This window comes from Trichechus manatus, unplaced genomic scaffold, assembly GCF_000243295.1.
Source record: "Trichechus manatus latirostris isolate Lorelei unplaced genomic scaffold, TriManLat1.0 scaffold00208, whole genome shotgun sequence".
NCBI lineage: Eukaryota > Metazoa > Chordata > Mammalia > Sirenia > Trichechidae > Trichechus > Trichechus manatus.
In genome coordinates this window covers 1,016,824-1,037,685 of record NW_004444144.1, presented here as the reverse complement: position 1 = coordinate 1,037,685, position 20,862 = coordinate 1,016,824, and the positions used below count along the sequence as shown (strand labels likewise).

At 40.5% G+C, this 20,862-nt stretch overlaps 1 protein-coding gene across 2 annotated transcripts in view; it reads right to left on the bottom strand.

Annotated features, from left to right (window-relative positions):
- Positions 1–20,862, bottom strand: part of IMMT (inner membrane mitochondrial protein) — a 56,936-nt gene that overhangs the window by 4,936 nt on the left and 31,138 nt on the right. Inside the window, exons 4-12 of one of the 2 annotated variants that reach the window (XM_023742335.1) lie at positions 19,435–19,546; positions 17,624–17,761; positions 17,190–17,285; positions 14,708–14,844; positions 11,066–11,169; positions 9,035–9,170; positions 8,492–8,621; positions 4,720–4,734; positions 2,782–3,005 (exon numbers count right to left, since the gene is read on the bottom strand). In XM_023742335.1, coding sequence (XP_023598103.1) covers positions 2,782–3,005; positions 4,720–4,734; positions 8,492–8,621; positions 9,035–9,170; positions 11,066–11,169; positions 14,708–14,844; positions 17,190–17,285; positions 17,624–17,761; positions 19,435–19,546 — 1,092 coding nt within the window. The remainder of the gene's footprint in view (positions 1–2,781; positions 3,006–4,719; positions 4,735–8,491; positions 8,622–9,034; positions 9,171–11,065; positions 11,170–14,707; positions 14,845–17,189; positions 17,286–17,623; positions 17,762–19,434; positions 19,547–20,862) is intronic. The other variant, XM_023742336.1, reaches the window with a different exon arrangement.

Below are 20,862 nucleotides of genomic sequence, written 5' to 3'. Positions count from 1 at the left end.
AAGGACATCTCAGAATGTGAGACTTGTTTTTAAGAAAATACAGAGGGTAATGTGACAATGATACAGGGGCTCTACTTTAGCATCTAAAGGGGACAGGAAGGGCTGTGCGGAGACGGCGACATCCAAGGTGAGAACTAAGGTTTAACGAGAAGCCACCCTTGTGAGGAACCAAAACAATGCACAGGCAGGGTTGGCGCAAAAGCCCCAAGGCAAAAGGTGTCATCACAGCACAGGAAAACACCAGCATGCCTAGAGCATGGAAAGGAGAGTGCCTGGCTTGTGGCAGGCAAAAATGAGATCCAGGCCTTTTTGGTATCAGTTAAGAATTTGGATTTTATATTAAATGCAATGGTAGTCAGTGGAGGGTTTTCAGCAGCCTAGTGTCTGATCCAACAGAATGCGGAAATTATCAAAAATATCATTAATATCACAATGCACGTGAAGTTTTGCTGAAGATCATTCAAAAACAGTTACAGCAGTACATTGACAGGTAACTGCCAGAAAATCAAGCCGTATTCAAAAGAAGACACAGAACGAGAGATATTATTGCCGATGTTAGATGAATCCTGGCTGAAAGCTGAGAATACCAGAAAGATGTTTAGCTGTGTTTTATTGACTATGCAAAGGCATTCGACTGTATGGATCATAACAAATTATGGATAACACAGCAAAGAATGAGAACTCCAAAACACTTAATTGTGCTCGTGAGGAACTTGTTCACAGAACAAGAGGCAGTCACTCGAACAGAACAAGGCGATACAGAGCAGTATAAAGTCAGGAAAGGTGTGCGTCAGGGTAGTATCCTTTCACCATACCTATTCAGTCTGTATGCTGAGCAAATAATCCAAGAAGCTGGACTATGTGAACAAGAAGAGAACCTGAAACACTTGCTGATGAAGATCAGACTACAGCCTTCAGTATGGATTATACCTCAACATAAAGAAAAAAATCCCCACAACTGGACCAATAAGCAACATCATGATAAATGGAGAAAATAATGAAGTTGTCAAGGATTTCATTATACTTGGATCCACAATCGATGCCCACAGAAGCAGAAGCCAAGAAATCAAATGATGTACCGCACTGAGCAAATGTGCTACGAAAGATCTCTTTAAAGCGTTCTTTAACACTTTAAGGCAAAGATGTCACTTTGAGGGCTAAGGTGTGCCTGACCCAAAAGCCATGGTATTTTCAATCGCCTCATATGTGTGCGAAAGCTGGACAATAAATAAGGAAGACCGAAGAAGAATTGATGCCTTTGAATTATGGTGTTGGTGAAGAATACTGAATATACCATGGACTGGGAGAACAATGAACAAATCTGTCTTGGAAGAAGTATAGCCAGAACGTTCCTTAGAAGCAAGGATGGTGAGGCTTCGTCTCACATACTCTGGACATGTTATCAGAAGGACCAGTCCCTGGAGAAGGACATCATGCTTGGTAAAGTAGAGGGTCAGGAAAAAAGAGGAAGACCCTCAATGAGATGGACTGACACAGTGGCTGCAATAATGGGCTCAAACATAGCAACGATTATGAGGACGGCACAGGACCAGGCAGTGTTTCATTCTGTTGTACACAGGGTTTGCCATGAGTCGGAATCGACTCAATGGCATCTAACAACAACAACAGTGTCTGATCAAAATTATGTTTTAAAGGACCAAGTGGCTGTGTAAAGATACACAAAAGATCAGTATGAAAAAAGGGAAACCTGTTGAGAGGCTGTTAATAACAGACCTAGATAGATGAATATACAGACCAGGAAACTTACTGAATAATACCTTGGACTAAGGTGGTGGTAGTGGGGAAAAGTAGACAGATCTGGGATTCACTGTGGATGCACTACTGGCAGATCTGTTGGTGGTCTGGACGTAAGTGATGGAAGAAAAATGAAGCAGGATTTCTGGCTTGAGCAAACGGAGAGCTGGTGGTTATGTTTACAGAGAGAAGCCAGATGAGGGGCTGCGACACAGGCTGAAGAGAATCAAGAAATCTATTTTGTACGTGCTGAGTTTGAAACGACTACTGAAAATCCAGCTGGAGCTATCAAGTGAGCTGCTGGAGAGGAATCTGAAGCCAAGGCAGTTCAGAGCTAGAGAGATGAGTGTTACAGATGGTATTTAAACTTCAAAGGGACAGGACTAGATAAGACCACTTGGCGACAGTTTAAATGGGAAGAGGTTTCAGAACCAATGCAGAGCATGCCAACATTTGAGAGGCTGAGCAGAGAAGGAGGCAGAGGAGCGGCCAGCAAGGTGGGAGAAAGGCCAGAAGAGTGTGGTGTCCCGGTGGCTAAGGGGAGAAAGAGCTTCGAGGAGGAGGAAGAGGTCAACTGTGCTGCTAACGGAGCGTGAAGGTGGGATGAGCCGTCAGCTCGTGCCCTAACACAGGCCCAAAGGAGCACTAAAGGAGCTACCTAATCCATTCCCAACCATCTACCACTCACAACAGTGGCAGAGGGAAAATACTCAGAATCCAGCAGAGGTTCTTTCAGAATTGCCTTAGGGGAGAGGTTCCACTGGGGACAGAGGAGTTAGATAACCCCGGACACCAGCAGCTTATTACTTTCTTATACCTCTGCATCTGCTCAACAAAAACGAACCCTGCCAGATCAATTCTTCCTAGAAGCCCTGAGTAGGAGAACAAAGCCCAAAGCTCCATTCCGCAGTGGTTCGGCATGACATACCCGGTATTTTAAAGTCAGTGACTCCAATATTATCTCTAGAAGCAGACAATCAAGTAAGACGCACTGTAAATGCTAGGCGTTATTCTCATCTCTGCTACCTTTCTGTCCTGCTCAGCCACTATTTCACGCCTGTGATGTTCTAAGGCTTTGGCCACCGCAGAGTCAAATGCCCGCTTCTCCTCCAGCTTTTGTTTTTCCAAAGCTAGTGCAATGTGCTGCTTCTCTGCGGCTTTCTGCTCAGCTAGCTCTCTGTTTAGCTGGTCAATGCGACGATGTGCGTGCGCGATCAGGGAGTTCAGGTCATCGGTCGACAGCCTGTCAGCTGAACAGAACACCACATGACACAGTTAAAGATTTCACCAAAAGTACATATCGCTACAGGGTAAACCACTTCAATTACTTTATCTTAAGAGCTATAAAGAAATGCAAAGAGTAGCTCACATATGAAAAGAGACTGAGATTCACCAGTTGAGTCAGAAATTGATAGCTAGCATCCTACAATAAGCTGTTTTCAACCTCAGGCAAAACAACTTAGGTAGGCCTTGAAGGCATGTAACCAGTTCTGCTCCAGGAGCCCGAGCAGTACTTCCAGTGTGAACTGATCATAAACTGCCTTTATGCCTCACAGTAATTGTCTCTAACGACAAAGCTGACATGTGCAGCCTCTTCTACACCTTCTTTCACATATCGCTGTGATTTGTCATAACAGGCATCCAACTAAAGATTCTCTTCCACTAAAACTCTGATCCAATTCAAACTCTCTCAGGCTTTTCCTAATAGGAGTTTCTGTTTCTTCTCTCAGACAGATATTATCTAGGCCAGTGATCTGCAGCCAGAGCTATCCATCACAATCACTGGTAGAGTCTTTTAAAATCTTCAAGCCCAAAGATTCTAATAATAGCCTTAAACATATACTTTTTTTTAAACTTCACACTCCAAAATTAAGAATTATGGCTCTATCAGCAAAATGCATAATACAGATCGTGGGAAATTCTATATGACAAATGACTCAAATCCCCAATAAACAGAAAAGAAAAAAAAAAAGGGGATAAAAGATTTATTGACCAAGTTCAATATGTATAACAACTCTGCACACTGATTTGAATAAACAAACTGTAAAGACCATCTCACGGACAACTGGGCACACCTGAATGCTGAATGGATGCGAGGATACTGAGGAATAATTATCATTAAGTCGCAGGTGTGATATGATACAGTGATTATGTTTTCAAAAACAGACTAAAAGTGTTTACAAGTGAAAGGATATGCAAGGATTTGCTTCAACATAAGCTGGGGGAGGGGGCAGTGGGAATAGATGAAACAAAGCTGGCCATGTTCTGAGAACTGCTGCAGTGGGGGAAGGGGCTATAGGAGTTCATTATACTTTTCTTCCTACCTTTTAACGTTTGAAACTTTCCAAAGTTAAAATACATATATATACAGGCAGTCCCCGGGTTACGAACATCCGACTTACATACAACCCATAGTTATGAACCAACCCCATAAAGCCTATTATATCAGAAATACGAGGTACATACAATGGTTCATAATAACAAAAAGGCAATACTTTGCAACATGCATCAAAACATTATTACTATAACTGTATTATGTTAAAGATGTTTTAGTGTACCTGGAAGTGTTTCTGTAATGTTTTTTATGAATAGAAAGGTACACAATATACTAAGACAAACATCTGACTAACTGATGTTAGATGTGAATTATACCTAACTGTTCCAACTTTCGTACAAATCTGACTTAAAGACAGACTTAGGAACGGAACTCGTTCATAACCCGGGAACTGCCTGTGTGTGTGTGTATATGTACGTATGTTATGTATAGATTCCAATCTACAGGTTTCCAGTTACTGAGAGCACACAGGTGACAAAAAGATCCAATTAAGATTTATCACGTGATAGAATTCTACTTTATATTATTTAGATAACTTAGCATAAGTATCATCGGCAAAACAAAAAGACTTTAGTCTTTTAAGACTCAAAACAAAAGCCTTTAAGAGTACAATACACATAATTACTCACCTAGGTCAGAAATACCTGCAAAGGGAAAGCAGAAAAGCTTAAATATATACATATTTCAGGTATTGATCATTAAATAGGAACGTTAAAGAAAATAAGAAGAGAAGAACAAGACACTAGTATTAGAAAAAGCATATTTTGATACTGAAAATGAAAATAATACAGCTCTTTCCTAAAATTTAAAAAGATTCTAGACAATACAGACCAAGGTAAATTCTAACATTTTTAGAAAATAAGAGTAAAAACCCGTTGCCATCGAGTCAATTCCGACTCACAGAGACCCTACAGGACAGAGCAGAACTGCCCCACAGGGTTTCCAAGGAGCGGCTAGTGGATTCGTACCACTGACCTTTTGGCTAGCAGCCGAGCTCTTAACCACTGCACCACCAGGGCTCCAAAGTAAATGATGTTAAAAAGTAGTTTTGGTTTTAAGGGACTCCTCTCTATTTTCGCCAAATCAATTTAGTTTTTTCATAGATACTACAACTTTTATCTTCCCATTTATATCAGTTCATACAGTATTTCAAAGTCACATAATTGCAACAGCAAACAAGTGGTTTAAACAGATCTAGGAACAAACCCATCTCATTCTTGGTAAACGTAAACTCCGACTGGCAGAAGCAGAAATGAGGGGCCTGGGATTGCTCCAGCGGCCTTCAACTAGCTTCTTTGCCTTCACACATTATGAGCCACCCTCAATCTTACAAAAATGAACTTTCCTCCTTATACAATCACATCACTTTTCTTCTCAAAGCCTGAAAGGGTGTCTAATGCTGCTGATACAAATCAATCAGCCTGAGAACAACGAGGCCTAGTGGGCAAGAATAAAATCCTGGCTCTACCCCCTAAAAACGGTACAACCTTGAGCAAATTATTTAACTTCTCTGTGTCTCAGTTTTCTCATCTATAAAATGGAGATAAGAACAAAACTTACCTCAGGGCTGTTGAGCCCTTTAAACAAGAAGACACATGTGAAGTGCTTAGAACACAGTGCCAGGCACAAAATACTGCTCGATAATGCTAGCTACTACGATCATGTGTTTGGCACAGCGCTCAGCTACAGAAGAACACAGAGGAAGTACCAGACATCATGACATCACCAGGAGATTCACAACTTAGAGAACTAGCTCGGACCACTAACAGCGAGATAACTGACAACACAAGCCAGTGTGAAGGATGTGGTGTATGTCCCCAGCGCCTGCAGATTTCAGAGGCGAGGATCTACCGAGGGCCAGGGTAATCGTGGAATAATTCACGTCTCCAGAGAAATCACTAATGCTGGTTGCTTTGGGAGAGGAAAACTGTGTGGCTGTGGGCAGGAGTGCAAGGGAAGCTTGTCACCAGGTACCTTTTGTATCATTCAAATTTTGTATCATGTGAATATGTTATCTATTTAAAAAATTAATAAAAATGTAAATGGAGGTCACTACCCTCAAAACTTCAGAGACTGCACCGCAGAGGGCCTTTACTTTCTGCCTGATGCGTTTCTTGAATACAAAGGTTTTCAGCCTCGGAACCCCTGACGCCGTGGGCTGGCTACCTCTTTGCAGTGGGGTGTTCAGTGCGTGTGGGGTTCAGCAGCGTCCCTGGCCCCCGCCCACGAGGCGCAGCAGCACTGCCCAGCTGTGACAGCCAAGTACGTCTCCAGACATTGCTAATGTCCTCGGGAAGCAAACCTGCCCTGGGCGTTGAAACTACTGCTTTAACGTTTTCATATGATATAATGAGCGTTTTCAAAATTAGACCCCCCTAAAAAAAAAAAGTAAAAATTTCAGAAGCTGGCCTGGAAAAATTAGTAGGAGTTAGTCAGGTAGGGAGACCAAAGATAGGTATTTAAGATGATAAAATGCAAATTCCTAGGGTTGGCACTCACAACTAATTCTCCACAGGCAAAGCCCGTCCTGCCCTTTCAACTTCAGTTCCTTTCATTTCAGCCAACCTAGACTCCCTGCTTTCTACCAAATGGCATGTTTATTCAAGGAGCTTACACCTAATGGGCAGACTACAAACACACAAACCAGTGAATACGAATTTCAAGACCAAAGAGGGTGGGTGATGTGCAGAGCAGCCTGTGGGAGAAGGCGGTCAGGGAAGGTGCAGCTGTAATCTCAATGAAGCAGGGCCCACGAGAAACTCTGACGGGGGAAACGGTGAGACGTGGCTTAACCGAGCTGCTCCAGGATGGACTGTAAACACTGAGCTCCCCTGCTAGGGGCCAGCTAACCAGTTTAAACAACATGCAATCAAGACTCACTGTTCCCAGACTGTGCACATGAACTTTTTCTCTCTTATAAATTCTCTTTTTTCTTTGACAAGAGTCTAACTACTGTCTCCCTCTTAAGTGAGTCAACTGCATACAAAAAACTGACTAAATGTCTTGGAGTCATTCTGTGACAGCCTGGACTCCACTGTTGCCATTAAATCCCTCTGGCTGACCATTACGCAGATGAAACGTCTGCACTGGTCTTCATTACCTTAGCTCCAGGCTTCTGTGATGCAATCCTGACCCTTCAGCCCAGAAAGGCCTGTTAACAGTCAGTTCCTCAGATCCTACCCTATGTTCAGTTTGCTGGCACTTAAACAGTGTTTTAACTTTGCTGAGACTGGTCATCACTGTGACTCTTACTATCTTCACAGCATTTCAGGGAAATGTGACTACCTCCTGCAGTTACATACAGTACGTCATTGCTTAGCCTTAACCAGCAGGGCCCCTGCCATCTATTTGCTCATCTACAGCCACACAGCGACTCCACTAGTGTCCCTGCATAAGTCCTCAACCTCAGGGTCAGAGAGCAATCACAAGGTGTGCCATTGTTGTTAGCTGTCCTTGAGTCGGCCCCCAAATCATGGCGACCCCACACACGATGAAACAAAATGCTGCCCGGTCCTGTGTCATTCCTGATTGGTTGCAGATCGGACTGTAGTGATCCATAGGATTTTCACTGGCTGGTTTTCAGAAGTAGATCACGAGGCCTTTATTCCTAGTCTACCTTAGTCTGGAAGCTTTGCTAAAATCTGTTCAGCATCATAGCAACATGCAAGCTTCCACTGACACGGGTGGTGGTTGTGGATGAGGTCACTGGCTGAGAAAGGAACCCGGCTATCCCGAAAGGGGAACCCTGGTGGTGTAGTGGTTAAAGCGCTTGGCTGCTAACCAAAAGGCAGGCGGTTCGAACCCACTAGCCACTCACGGGAGAAAGATGTGGCAATCTGCTTCCATAAAGGTTTACAGCCTTGGAAACCCTATGGGACAGTTCTACTCTGTCCTATAGGGTCACTATGAGTTGGAATTGACTTGAACAGCCGTGGGTTTTTTGGATCCTGCAAGGAAGGCGAGAATTCTACCACTGAACAACCAATGCCCTCAAAGTGTGCCGTAAGTATAATTCAATACAGACACCTTTAAAAGTACTGAAGGTTTTGAATAATTGTACACAGGTACGTTAGAATCAAGGCTATAATGTCACTCTTATGCACTGGGATTCCAACCTGTTTTCTGGGTAGCAGAGACCAGAATGGAATCACAGACTGTGGAATTAAACACTGGAACTTATGTTCACATGGCCTAACCATGAGAGTGGCATCACAGTGTGTCACCTGTCATGCTGGCTGTGGTTGAGAATGCTGACCACACTGTTCTGCACCAAATGACAGGTATGCACACAGCGGGGTTGGCACTAGATGGATGGAGTGGGAGCAGTTGACTTTAGTTGATCAGTTACTGACCAGCTGTTAAAAAAATTTTAAAAAGTACCAACACTTCAGTTGTACTTACTCATCCCTTTCCACCCAGGCAGTACTTCTGGAGTAATACTGTCCAGTTCTCGCTTAAAGTCATCCCGGGCTTGGACCACCAGTTCATGATACTGAGATACAACCTTAGCCTCAGACTGAGCTGCTTTGACCTAAACAAATACAAAGAGAACACGGTTAAACTGAACAAACAAATGCAGTATACATTCTAAGAGACAGAAGTGATATTTATTTATCTAGTTCGCTGTGAATGCAGAGGTAATACATATGTAGAGATCTACAGCTCACGGGAACTACCCCTACAGATCACAAAAGTACAGACAGGAAGATTTTCCTTTCATTTAGTTACAAAATGAAAATTACGTGGTAACAACTATGGTAAAAAAAAAATGTTACCTATTATTACAGAAACTGTCAACAATACTCCACAATCTACTTGGTGCCCAAGGCAATCTTGTAAAAATAGTAACAAGGCAGAGAGATGGTTGGAATCTTATTTTTTGAATTCTTAAAGCCCAAAGGATTATTTTTTAAAATGTAATTGTAAAAGGTCTAGGAGGCCCACCTTTTGGACCACACTGTCCAGATCGACGATCATGTTGTGAAGCTTTCCCTCTGCAGCAGTTATGTGAGGTTTGGCCCCAGCAATCTCCTTTTTCTTTGCATTTTCAATTACGCTTTTCATCTTCTCTAACTCCTCTCTGAAACCAATAAAACAAAACAAAGATTTAGTATAATTCCTTGCCAACTTTATTAAAAACTTTATTAAAAAGTTTTGAAAGCTGTACAAATTTTTAAAAGCCTATGAGAGAAATATAATTGGAAAAAATTACTCAATGTTTTTTGTAGCCTACAGGTAGAGGAGCTTTTCTCACTAACAGTTAAAAACAATCTCAGATGGAAGTGAACCAGAAGTAGCGTGATATTCAGAACCGGAAATCAGCCTCTCATTTGCTGCATACCCTTGTGTAGGGATTAGAGGCACTTCATGCGAAGATCCTGGTACAGTGCCTGCTACACTGTGAGCACTCAATAAATGGCAGTTCTTGCAAGCAATATCCTAGTCGTCACTAGCCTTCCAATCAAGAGAGCTTAAGGCAAATGAAGGGAGGAGGCCACAGATCTCACTCAGCAAGGAACTGGGTCTCGGGGAGCCTTCTTGATTCACGCTTCCCAAGTTAAAAGGACTGAGGTCTACCCATTGCAAAACACCGAACTCAGAGTCCTGACAGTGATTCGAGCATGTCTTAAATCTCCTAAAAGTTATGACGGCTCTATTAAAAGGCTTCTTTTTTTTCTATCAATAATGAATATTTTGTTAGGGAAGGCATCAACATTCTGAGTGACAATTCCAGACTGCTGATGAGAACCATTAGTTAAATTCTGTCATCAGAGGTTGACACTGTACTTGGTTTGCCTGCTTGATCCTTGTTCTAGCCAACATCTAGGAGTCAAAGTCAAGGTGGCATAAAAGTAGATCTATACTTAAAAGCTAGTGAGCGGCCATCTAAGATGCATCAATTGGTCCCAACCCACCTGGAGTAACGGAGAATGAAGAACACCAAAGACAAGGAAAGTATTAGCCCAAGAGACAAAAGGGCCACATAAACCAGAGACTCCATCAGCCTGAGACCAGAACTAGATGGTGCCCGGCTACCACCAATGACCACCCTGATAGGGAACACAACAGAGAGTCCCTGATGGAGCAGGAGAAAGGTGGGTGCAGAACTCAAATTCTAGTAAAAAGACCAGACTTAATGGTCTGACTGAGACTGGAGAAACCCTGGAAAGCATGGCCCCCAGACTCTCTGTCACCCCAGAACTAAAACCATTCCCGAGGTCAACTCTTCAGACAAAGATTAGACTGGACTATGGGACACAAAATGACACTCGTGAAGAGTGTGCTTCTTAGCTCAAGTAGATACATGAGACTAAATGGGCAGCTCCTGTCTGGAAATGAGATGAGAAGGCAGAGAGGGTCAGGAGCTGGTTTGAATGGACATGGGAAATCAGGGGTGGAAAGGAGGAGTGTGCTGTCATAGTACAGGGAGAGCAATTAGGGTCACATAACGATGTATGTATAAATTTTTGTGTGAGAGACTAACTTGAATTGTAAACTTTCACTTAAAGTATAACAATAAAATAAAAAAATAAATAAATAATTCTTTTTCTTGTTTAAGAAACAAAAAAAAGTAGACCTATACATGCCCACTACTTTGGTAGTTATGGCAAACATACTGTGACATACTCTCTAAATGCAGATAAAACTGCCCAAACCTCCCAGAAAAATCTTTTAATTATATCAGCATCTCGGTAATCAGTACAAACATAGTACCTAAGCAATAATCCCAAGAAAAACTGCTTTTTATATATGATCCTTTATATAAGCTTTTGCCAATTTTTAGCCTAATTAAATTTTATTTCCTCTCTTTTTAAATGTCCATGTTCCTGATCCCAGGACAGACAAAGCACAGGTAGAGAAGGGAGGGAAGGGTCTCTGCCTCTTCTTTCTATACAGACCATGTACAAAGAAAACCCAGCCAGAAGAAAGCCACCAGGGGGCCCTGATTACTTGTTAAAGTCCATGAGTAATTACTTGGCTTTGAGAAGGGCATCAGCAGCTTCATCTACTGCCTTTCTGCGTTCCTTCAGCGCACCCTCCACTGTGCGCCACTGAGCTGACTTCTTCTCTCCTGCAATCTGAACAAAAGATGTTAATTACGTAAACACAAATAACTGCTACAATTAATGTCATAAGCCAACATGATTCAAAGCAGAAAACTGTGACATTAAATTCAAAGGTAGAACTTTATATACACTACTTCTCTAGAGTAGGGACTCTTAATCTAAGTCTCAACGTTGGGCTCAAAGGAGTCCTGTCAACCACATACCCCTCCAAGTTGTAAGAAAAGTTTATGCTCCAATGCATGGAAGCATTTTCAGAGGAGAGATGGTATTTCTTTATTACATTCGCAAAAGAAAATATGAAGCAGAACAGGTTAAGAATAACTTTTCATGATTTGTGGTTATTGATTAAATCATTCTGAATGAAGTACTCATACTTAGAATTTTCTTAACTGCAGACCTGTCTACCAAAATCATAGTTTAAGAATGAGAAAAAAAGTTTACACATCTGTAACGTCCTTGGCTCTAGAACATTATCCTAAAAAATGACCCCTCCTAATTGGTAAGATGAAAACTGACTTATTGTCAAAAATCTCCCTTGAGGTGAATTTTACAGTATGTGAATTATGGCTCAAATAAAAAAAAAGTCTCCCCTGAAGGTCCCTTAGGTAGGTCCAACCCGGTTTTCTTCTCCAGCACTGTAACTGACTACCATTTCTATAACTGGCTCACACTTAGCGACACATCACACAGAAAGACCTCTGATATGACCATCACACTCAGTGCAGCAAGCTGCTCCACCGTCAGACACGGAAGCGAGCTGCGACTGCTGAGGGCGCGGACGAGCTACAGCTCCCAGCCTCCCCTCATTCTCCATCATATACACAACGCGCAGAATGTTACAGGGGAGCTGTCTGAACTACTTATTTTTTCTTTTCTTTTGCCAAACACCTACAGTTCAAAGTGAGTACATTATGTGTAGGTATGAAGCACTACCATCTTATGTCCTATTTTGAAAGCATACTGGGCTGGGATCCCAGAGATGAACAAGAACATACTAAATTACCAAAGAATAAAATACTTTTGCCTAAGAAAAATGACGGAACTACTTCAAAAATTGTATTTCAAAACATTCAAACTGCAGAAGTCTGCTGTACACCCAGGAGGTGACTGCCATCTCAGTAAAGGGTCTCTGGGCCTAGCGAGTTTCTGCCTCTGCAGCCCTGGGCCTGTGGCACTGAGAGGAAGAGTCCAGCAAGAGCGATGTCCTCTGGTTCTGGTCATTCTAAACCCTCCCTCTGCATGATTCTACAGCACGTTCCCCCGGACATCTAGCAGGATCTCCATGTTCTAGGTACACCTCTTATCCACAGGGAGTTTAAAGGACCAAGTCTGTTAAGGCAGGGTTAACATTTTTACCGCCACAGGACCACTGTGACAGCCTGAGGAAGCTTCTAAAAATGCCACTTTTAAATGCTTAAAATGAAATTACAAAAGATTACACGGGAACCCAATTATGTTGAAACATAAATATTTTTAATTGTGTGAAATAGTAATATATATGCTTATGAACACATTAAATAATCAAGATCTAGGGGGAGGTCTAATACCCTAATTTAGAAGTAGTGATGAACAGAAATGGTATTTTGCGAGATCTGCAAGTACGTGCTATGACGTGGTACAAAAATATCTCTGCTTTCTAGTGATGATAAAGACACAAGTACTGCTAACACTACTGTGGTTTGTTGACAATATTCTTAATTGAAGGAAATGCTTTTAAATTTCAATTTGAGGGTAGGGAAAATAAAGATGCTTTCATCCAACTTCAACAAACCCCTGAATTCTATCCGCTGACTGAACTCCAGGTTAGAAACCCCTGGCTTTAGAGGAAATATCTGGTACTTCTAAGGGTTACTGTAGCTGTGTGCTTCACTTTTTTTGTTTTTATGTTTTACATGAATTGTTGCAAAGTGATAAAGCAAATTGTTTTATGATGTGAATCATGAAGCTGATGTTTCAGAGAATTCCCACCTCAGCCATCTTGCTAAGTAAAATACATCAAGGAAGGCTGCTGGCGTGGACCCTGTGAATATTATGATCTTATCACATATAACAAATCTTCCAAGGCTCTATGGTATGGTATTAGAAGAACCTGATCTTTTATTAAGAGAACTCTTCATAACTGACCCAAAAAGACTCATAAAGCATGTAAGTGTCAGTGACATCTCCAGGGGTCAAAATGTGCCTCCCTTTGTTGAAGGCCCTCTTGCTGTGGAGGCCCAAGGAGGAGACTGCCCTGTAACACAGACAGCAGGTTCAGTGCAATGAAAGCAAGTTCAACTGTTTCCACACACTGCCTTGAGAAAGTTGTTCAGTATATATTACAGATCTCATGTGCACCCACAGCTTCTCTTACTAGCAAAAAAACAGAAGTTTAAATCTACTTTTAAAATTTCAAAGTTTTACTGATTTTTTGTTAACACCGGCCAATATGCCTTAATTTCAGCTAACAGCTAATATAAGGTGTCCTTTAATTGAAAAATCTTGGTTGCAACAGATTTTTACAATATGTCTCTTCCAAAGGCATTACTTAGTATGTGTTCGTCGGGAAGAGAAAATGCCCTCTAACGTAGCCTTACACCAGAGTAATACCACAGACACTTCAGCTTCTAATCAGTGTCCTTCCAAAGGACACAGGTCCACTTGAGCGTGAACCCAAGTCCTCGACATGATGAACCTGCAGCATCTGTGTGACCAGCACATAACATGTCCCGTGTGCTTTCACTTTCCTGACTCAACTATGAAACTTCCGCTTTCTTCTTGAACTAGAATAAAACTAAATTTTCTTTTGAGTTTTCAAAGATAATAGTTTTAGGTTGTTACCATCAGAGGTCTAATTTAACTCTTTTGTGACATATGTACATATGACTGAAACAACATAAAATGTGTTTAAAAATTTTTTTAAACCAGTTATGGTGGCAAGGTAACTTTACTGATCATGCATGATTCTGATCCCTGAGATTTCTAGTTTACGTAGTTATTTTACTTTTATCTTTTAAATGACTTGGGGTCAAGATATATATATTGAGTAATTCAATGTAATTATAAAGGAAATTTATTGAGTCCAGTATTACATTTTGAAATCAGTGCAATTAACTTTACTTTTTGAAGTGTTCAATGTAAATTATATAATCAGCATAAAAATTTAAGACAGTTGGTGTTTTCGGGTACATGGAATCTCTCTGTATGACTTCTTACAACTGCATGTTAATCTAGAATTATCTCAGACTAAAACGGTTATTTAAAAAAGTGGCTGACAGTTTTACAACTGAAAAAAAACAACAACAACAACAACAAGCAAACAACAACTACGTTCAAAGTACTATCAAGATTTGAAAGCAGATTTGAACTACTTCTTTTATACCACCTAAGTGTTATGAGATAAAATAAAGGACTATACGTAAAATGTATTAAAAAGAACATTTCAAGACTTTTACCAGATTTCGTTTTAAAGTCATTACTCTGAACTGTCTCCACTCAGTGAAGGAAAGCCCTACCAGGAAGAAGAGAGCCGTCTGTTACATGAAGTGTGTCCAGTCATTCCTGGGCTCACCTCAGCATTGTCCATGGCCGCCCTCAGTATACTGGAGTGTGCGCTGACAGCCTGGACAGCAGCATTCTGAGCCGCGACTGCCTGCAGAGTGGTGCTAGCAGTTTGGCTCAGAGCATCTTCTAAGCTCTTGGCTATAGCTGGGGAAAAACGAAACTGTTAAAAACAGGTCTCTGTCCCCATACCTGGCTCTTATTTTAAACTTTCCTCTTTCCCTATTAACTCTTGCATTGCATTTCTCAAAAAATGTTAAAAATAAACAAAAAACGAAACCTGCTGCCGTCGAGTTGCTTCCAACTCCTAGTGACCCTCTAAGACAGAGCAGAACTGCCCCAAAGGGTTTCCAAGGCTGTAAATCTTTACGGAAGCAGACTGCCACATTCTTCTCCTGTGGAGCGGCTGGTGGGTTCAAACTACGAACCTTTCGGTTAGCAGCTGAGCACTTAACCACTGGGCCATCAGACGCTATAAATTCAGCATAATCATTGGATTTTTTTCATTTTAAATAATGATCACAGAGACTCACTGGGAAAAAGAGATGCCCATTTCCATCCCCTCAGCCAGAAGGGATACTCATAGCAAAATAGCCCTATCACCAAGATATAAGATGCTGTTATTGTTGTTATGTGCCATCAAGCTGATTTCTGACTCACAGCAACCCCATGTGACAGAGCAGAACTGCCCCATTGGGTTTCCTAGGCTGTAGTCTTTACAGAAGCAGATTGCCAGGTCTTTCTCCCATGGAGCCACTAGGTGGGTTCAAACCACCAACCTTTTGATTAGCAGTCAAGCACGTAACCATTGCACCACCCCGGTTCCTAAGATATAAGATAACAGACAGAAAAGAGAAAGAAAAAGACAAACATGAAAACTAAAAAGAAAAGGTGGCTTGGGAACAGATGGTCTAAAGACTAAAAGAATAGGAGGTACCAATGTTCAAGGAGCTACCAGATATTAAGATCACATTTTTAATGTAATTAATATCACTAAATTGTATACTTGAAAAAATGTTAAAATTGGCAAACGTTGTTATATATATTTTTAAACGATAAAAAAAGATCTCCTGTCTCTATGCTAATTAAGGACTATCAAAAAGAAACCTCAAAATAAAACAGGAATAAAGTAAGGGATGATTTTAGATAATATGCTAAAACGGAACAATGGTCAGTTGAAAAAGGCAGCCAGTGAAAATAATAAGGTAACAGTTGATATTGGAGATAACAAAAAAAGGGAAAATATATTTGACAGATGAAACCAAAACAAAAGAAGACTTTGAGCAAAAGAAGCATAAGCAGATTTTGACAGTGGCTTTGCACAGAGATGAACAAATGGAACCTGATAAACTGTACGTGGTACCTCTGTAACATGACAAAAGGGGAAAGCTAATAATGAGAAAACACTATGAAAGGATGTGGGATTAAAGTTAAACTGGAGAGGCAGGGGACATAAAGAGAGAAAAGGGACAGGGAAGAAAATATGGTATTTGGTTCCGAGGACATGCTTGAGGAGTTAACAGTGGGAAATCCAAGCACAGGTAACAGTGAACCACATCAACAGAGTTCCTACACACCTGGAAAAACAGGCCTCCAGGAAGGCTACCTGCTGCTTCAAGCCTTCTTCAGAGGTCTATGCACTGTGCTCTGGCCCTTTATAAAAATTACATGGATATAATGTACTGTACTCTAATTCTTAATAAAAATCACAGATACATCCACACACACATACTTTAAATCTGGGAGAAAATTAAAGAGGCAATTGGCAAAATAAAGAAAATGTATACTTGCCCAAGAACGAAAGATAAGAGGAACTACCAAAAGACACATCTATCTTTAATTTACAATTTACCCCAAAGTGTCCATATGACAAAGGGAGAACAGTGAAAACTGAAGAAAAATATGAATAAAAGATAAAAGTGATCTCAATTTGAAGCAGTAGAAATTTCAGGAAAAATTAAGAGGTGAAAAAAAAAGTATAAAAATATTTCACTTATTTAGATGTCATTTATTCAACAGTCTCAACTATCTGTAACATGGCCAGAAACTCAGAAGAAAGCAAAAGCCATCAAAAAACTAAGCAGTCAAACTAACGTCCTGACACATATGCTCATTCTGTGTCTTCTTTTACACGATTCTAACAAGCTTGGTTCCTAAGGGCAAGTCAGAACCAACAAAAGAGAGGGAAACAGGAGCCAGTCAAGGCAGGAACACTTCAGCACTAACCAGAACAAAAACAAACGGAGAAAGCACGTGTATTATACAGAATATTCACCAACTATACACTAGAATGTTCCTTGTCACCTGGGTAAGAGAAGCTCACATGGAAAGAACACAAATAATAAAATAAAGAAGGATAATAGAGCAATGGCACTAATGAAAGAAAAGGAAACCAGAGCTAGCTGACAGTAAGAAGCTTGTGCTGACGGCTGAAGAAGAAAGTGACTGACAGAGACGACCCGATGCACTCAGGGGCTGTCTGGTTTACGTACACTCAATCTCAACTTGCTCCTGCTTCTCCTGCCGTGCAAGGCGCGCCGCAACTTCTTCAGGTGGCCGCTCTCTGACAGAAGATGAGGATGCGTCCTCTTGCAGCAAAAGCAAATAAGAGGAAATCAAATTTCAGCACAGAATTTCAACGGCTAACAGGGATATTAAAACATCACCGCTTGCAGCTGCCAGTCAGGTCAACTGAGGACAATTTGTGCTAAGAATCCTAAAACTACATTAATGACTCCAAAATGAAGATAAGAGATCAGCTCTTAACGCCCTGGTTTTGGAGGATTTATTTCAAAAGATTTTCTAAGCAGTCTGAAGACTTAAAACTCGTATAAACTTATACTTGAATAGGGTCTAGGTGTCGTCTAGGCACTGAATAACTCTGATGAGCACATCATTTATAAAATAGCAAATATAAATAAACTACCTGAAGTTGCAGGCGTGAGTTCTCCTTCACCAGCTGCAGGGAGATCAGGCTTTATAGATTCCTCATGCTGAACCGCAGGGGCTGGAACTGACAGTGTATCATCTGCTGCAGAAATAATCTGAGCTGCCTCTGTAGGTGCTATAAATATATGTTACTCACGTATTTATAGTTTCCTGGGTTAACAGAGAAACACGCAAGAATCTACTACTATAACCGCCCACTTCATGCACACAAATACATGTACAGCCACTATTCACACCCACAAACAGACTGGGCACTGCCCACTGCCTCTGCAAACTCGCACAAAATGGATAATGGCTGGGAAAGCACAAGAGAAAAAGTCTTGTCAGCATCCTCTGCATGTCAAACATCACTAGCTATCCTCAGGCAAGGCTTCCAGTAACAGTACTAAGCAGTACTAAGCTTAACATGTGAGAACTGGACATAAGATTTACACAACATGGAAAAATAATAACAGAGGAAAAAAGATTCTGTAATAAAGAGGTAGACAAAAGAAAGTAGCTAACCAAAACGAATTTTTCAGTTGCTTTGAAGAGTGGCGGAGGTGAAAGAAGAGGCATGTGGAACAGGCAGTAGAAGAGAAAAAGGAGGAGTAATTCTAGAGGTGGAGTAGGAAAAAAAGAACAGCAATGAAATGGAGAAAAAATATTTAAAATAGACTGTAAGGGCCACTTAAGACATGAAAAACGTAGGATTATCGCAAGGCTTCTGCCCTTGGTCCCCTATCATCTATTTACAACAGCCAGATGATCTTATTAAAATAAACGTCGGATTTCAATCCCCTGGTTCAGAACCTCCAATGCATTCCCATCTCAGAATACAAACCAAATTCTTACAATGGCGTCCGTGCACAACTGCAACAGGCTTTCTCCTACCACCCCCGACTCATCCATGCCTCATCTGCTTCTTGCTTGACTACACCAAACCCTGTGCTAGCTAATCCCTGTGCCTGGGATGCTCCTCCCACCAGCTTACTCCCACAGGGCTTACTCCCTCCCCTCTCTCTAGTTTTCTCTCAAATGACACCTTCGAGGTGAGGTTTTCCTTACCCACTCCATTTAACACTGCAATATTCCCTCTCATACAGATCACTGAGTGACATCCTACACATTTTACATATGATCTCTCTCCCCTCATTCTACCAACGAATATTAGCAGAAAAAAAAAATTTTTTTTTCTATTTTGTTCATTGCTTTATCCCTTTTGGCTAGAAAAATGCCTAGCACCTAGTAAATACTCAGTGAATATTTGCTGGGGGCGAGGGAAAGGTAATTTGATTATTTAATCAAGAACAGAAGTAACTAAGGAGAAACATAAGAAGTTCAAAATGTACACTCAACAGGCCAGAGTTAGTTAGCTAAGTGCTTTTAATTAGAATGGGATTACTGTGAAATCACAAAGGCAAAAAATATCTTGAGGGACTACAGCAAGACACCTTTATCACTAAGAAAGCAGACAGGAGAAGGAACTGAAGAGGTAGAAAAAAGAGGTGGGAAAGACAAGAAATCTTAAAATCCAAAGGGGGAAAAGGACAGATATCAAGAGGGAAAAAAGGAGAAAGGAAAAATAAACAGTGTTGCAGGCAAGACAATTCTTGCCACTAGCCTCCCAATTTCACATCTCAGTCAACCCCTAAAAGCGAAAGCCAAATGAGAGGTGGGAATCCTCCTTCCCAAGTGGGGGATCAGAAGAGCCCTTCGTGTGAGGGGCCCTCTTCCTCAATGTGGGTACAAATAAATTAAAACAATTCATTCACCTGATTTTAAAAAGAACAGTCTAAATATAGGTACCTGTTGTTGAAGCTGGAGTGTCTCCCTTTTGTTTTTGGAGGTATGAGGCAGGCTGTTTAGATTCTTTCACTACCTCTGATACACCAGAAATTTTTAGTGGACCAGACTGAATCTTGGAAATGAAAAACATTTAACATTTCAGAGATAATACTGTTTAAAAAAAAAGCAGCATAAAGTAATTTATAATACTTCAAAAGTCAAGTCTTTCAGGATTTTAAGTTATCAGAGCTTTACAACATAATGTGTTTTATTAGCCATACTAAAAGAAGCCATCATTACTAGAAAAATACAGCTAAAAATTTTCATTCCAAACAACTAGACTTTAGTAGTAACAAGGTCTTCTCTCAGAGCATATGATAAAGTACAGGATGTACAACCCTCCTTCTAAACATCATTCCTTTTACACATGTAACACTGAGAAGGTGATTATAATTTTCTCTCTAAATTAAATTATGGTGTCATCTCCATACGTTCAGTTAGAAACAAGATTTTCAGAGGCTCCAAGTAAAAATGAATATTAGTTTTTTGTTTCTTTAATCTCCAGGACTCATGCAACTGCGCACTAAGATATATGATTGATTTGAGTAACGTCTGCTTTTTTCTTTCCTAATTACTACCTGCCTTGAGCTCAAAGGCACTGTTCATTAACAGGACTGCCAAGACACGCCAGAGGAAATTACTGAGGAACAGAAATATTGATATTTACCACCTATGTTGTTCCACTCTCCACCAGATCTTGGCAGTGGAATTCAGACAGTCTTAAATGACTACTCAAATATTAAAAAAAAGAAAAACTCCAAACTTTGTCACTACCAGAAACTAGAAATATATCCATTATTTTAATTTTACTGTTATTTTTTTGAATCATGAAATATATGCTTGTTGTAACAAGCAAAATAATATCAAGATATACCAATGGTTTTCATTTGCCTCTTTATTATTCCTTTCACTTCCAGCCCTCTCAAGTAGCCAATACTACCCTTCCACTCCAAGCATAAGCTCAGATACGTACACATATACCATTTTTTATTTCTTTAAACAAACTAAGATGGGGTTATAGTACACAAATTACCACGTACCTTGCTTTCTCATTTAACAATATATTATAGACATTCTTCCACGTCAAAGCAATTCTTTTTAGTTGCATAATAGCCTAATGTAAGATATATCCCATAATTTAGTCAACCACTCTCCTACTTATGAACATTCAAGTAGTTTCCTGTTTTGTTTTGTCACTCAAACAACACAGCAATAAACATACAGATTAAAAACGATTGGACAGCTAATAAAATATGGGCAACTATGGAGATGAATCCAAGAATTCTAACAGCTACCTGAGAGCATGGTGCTATTTTTTTTTGTAAATTAGGTTCAGTTTTTTTTTTTTTTTTAATTGTACTTCAGGTGAAGGCTTACAGAACAAATAGT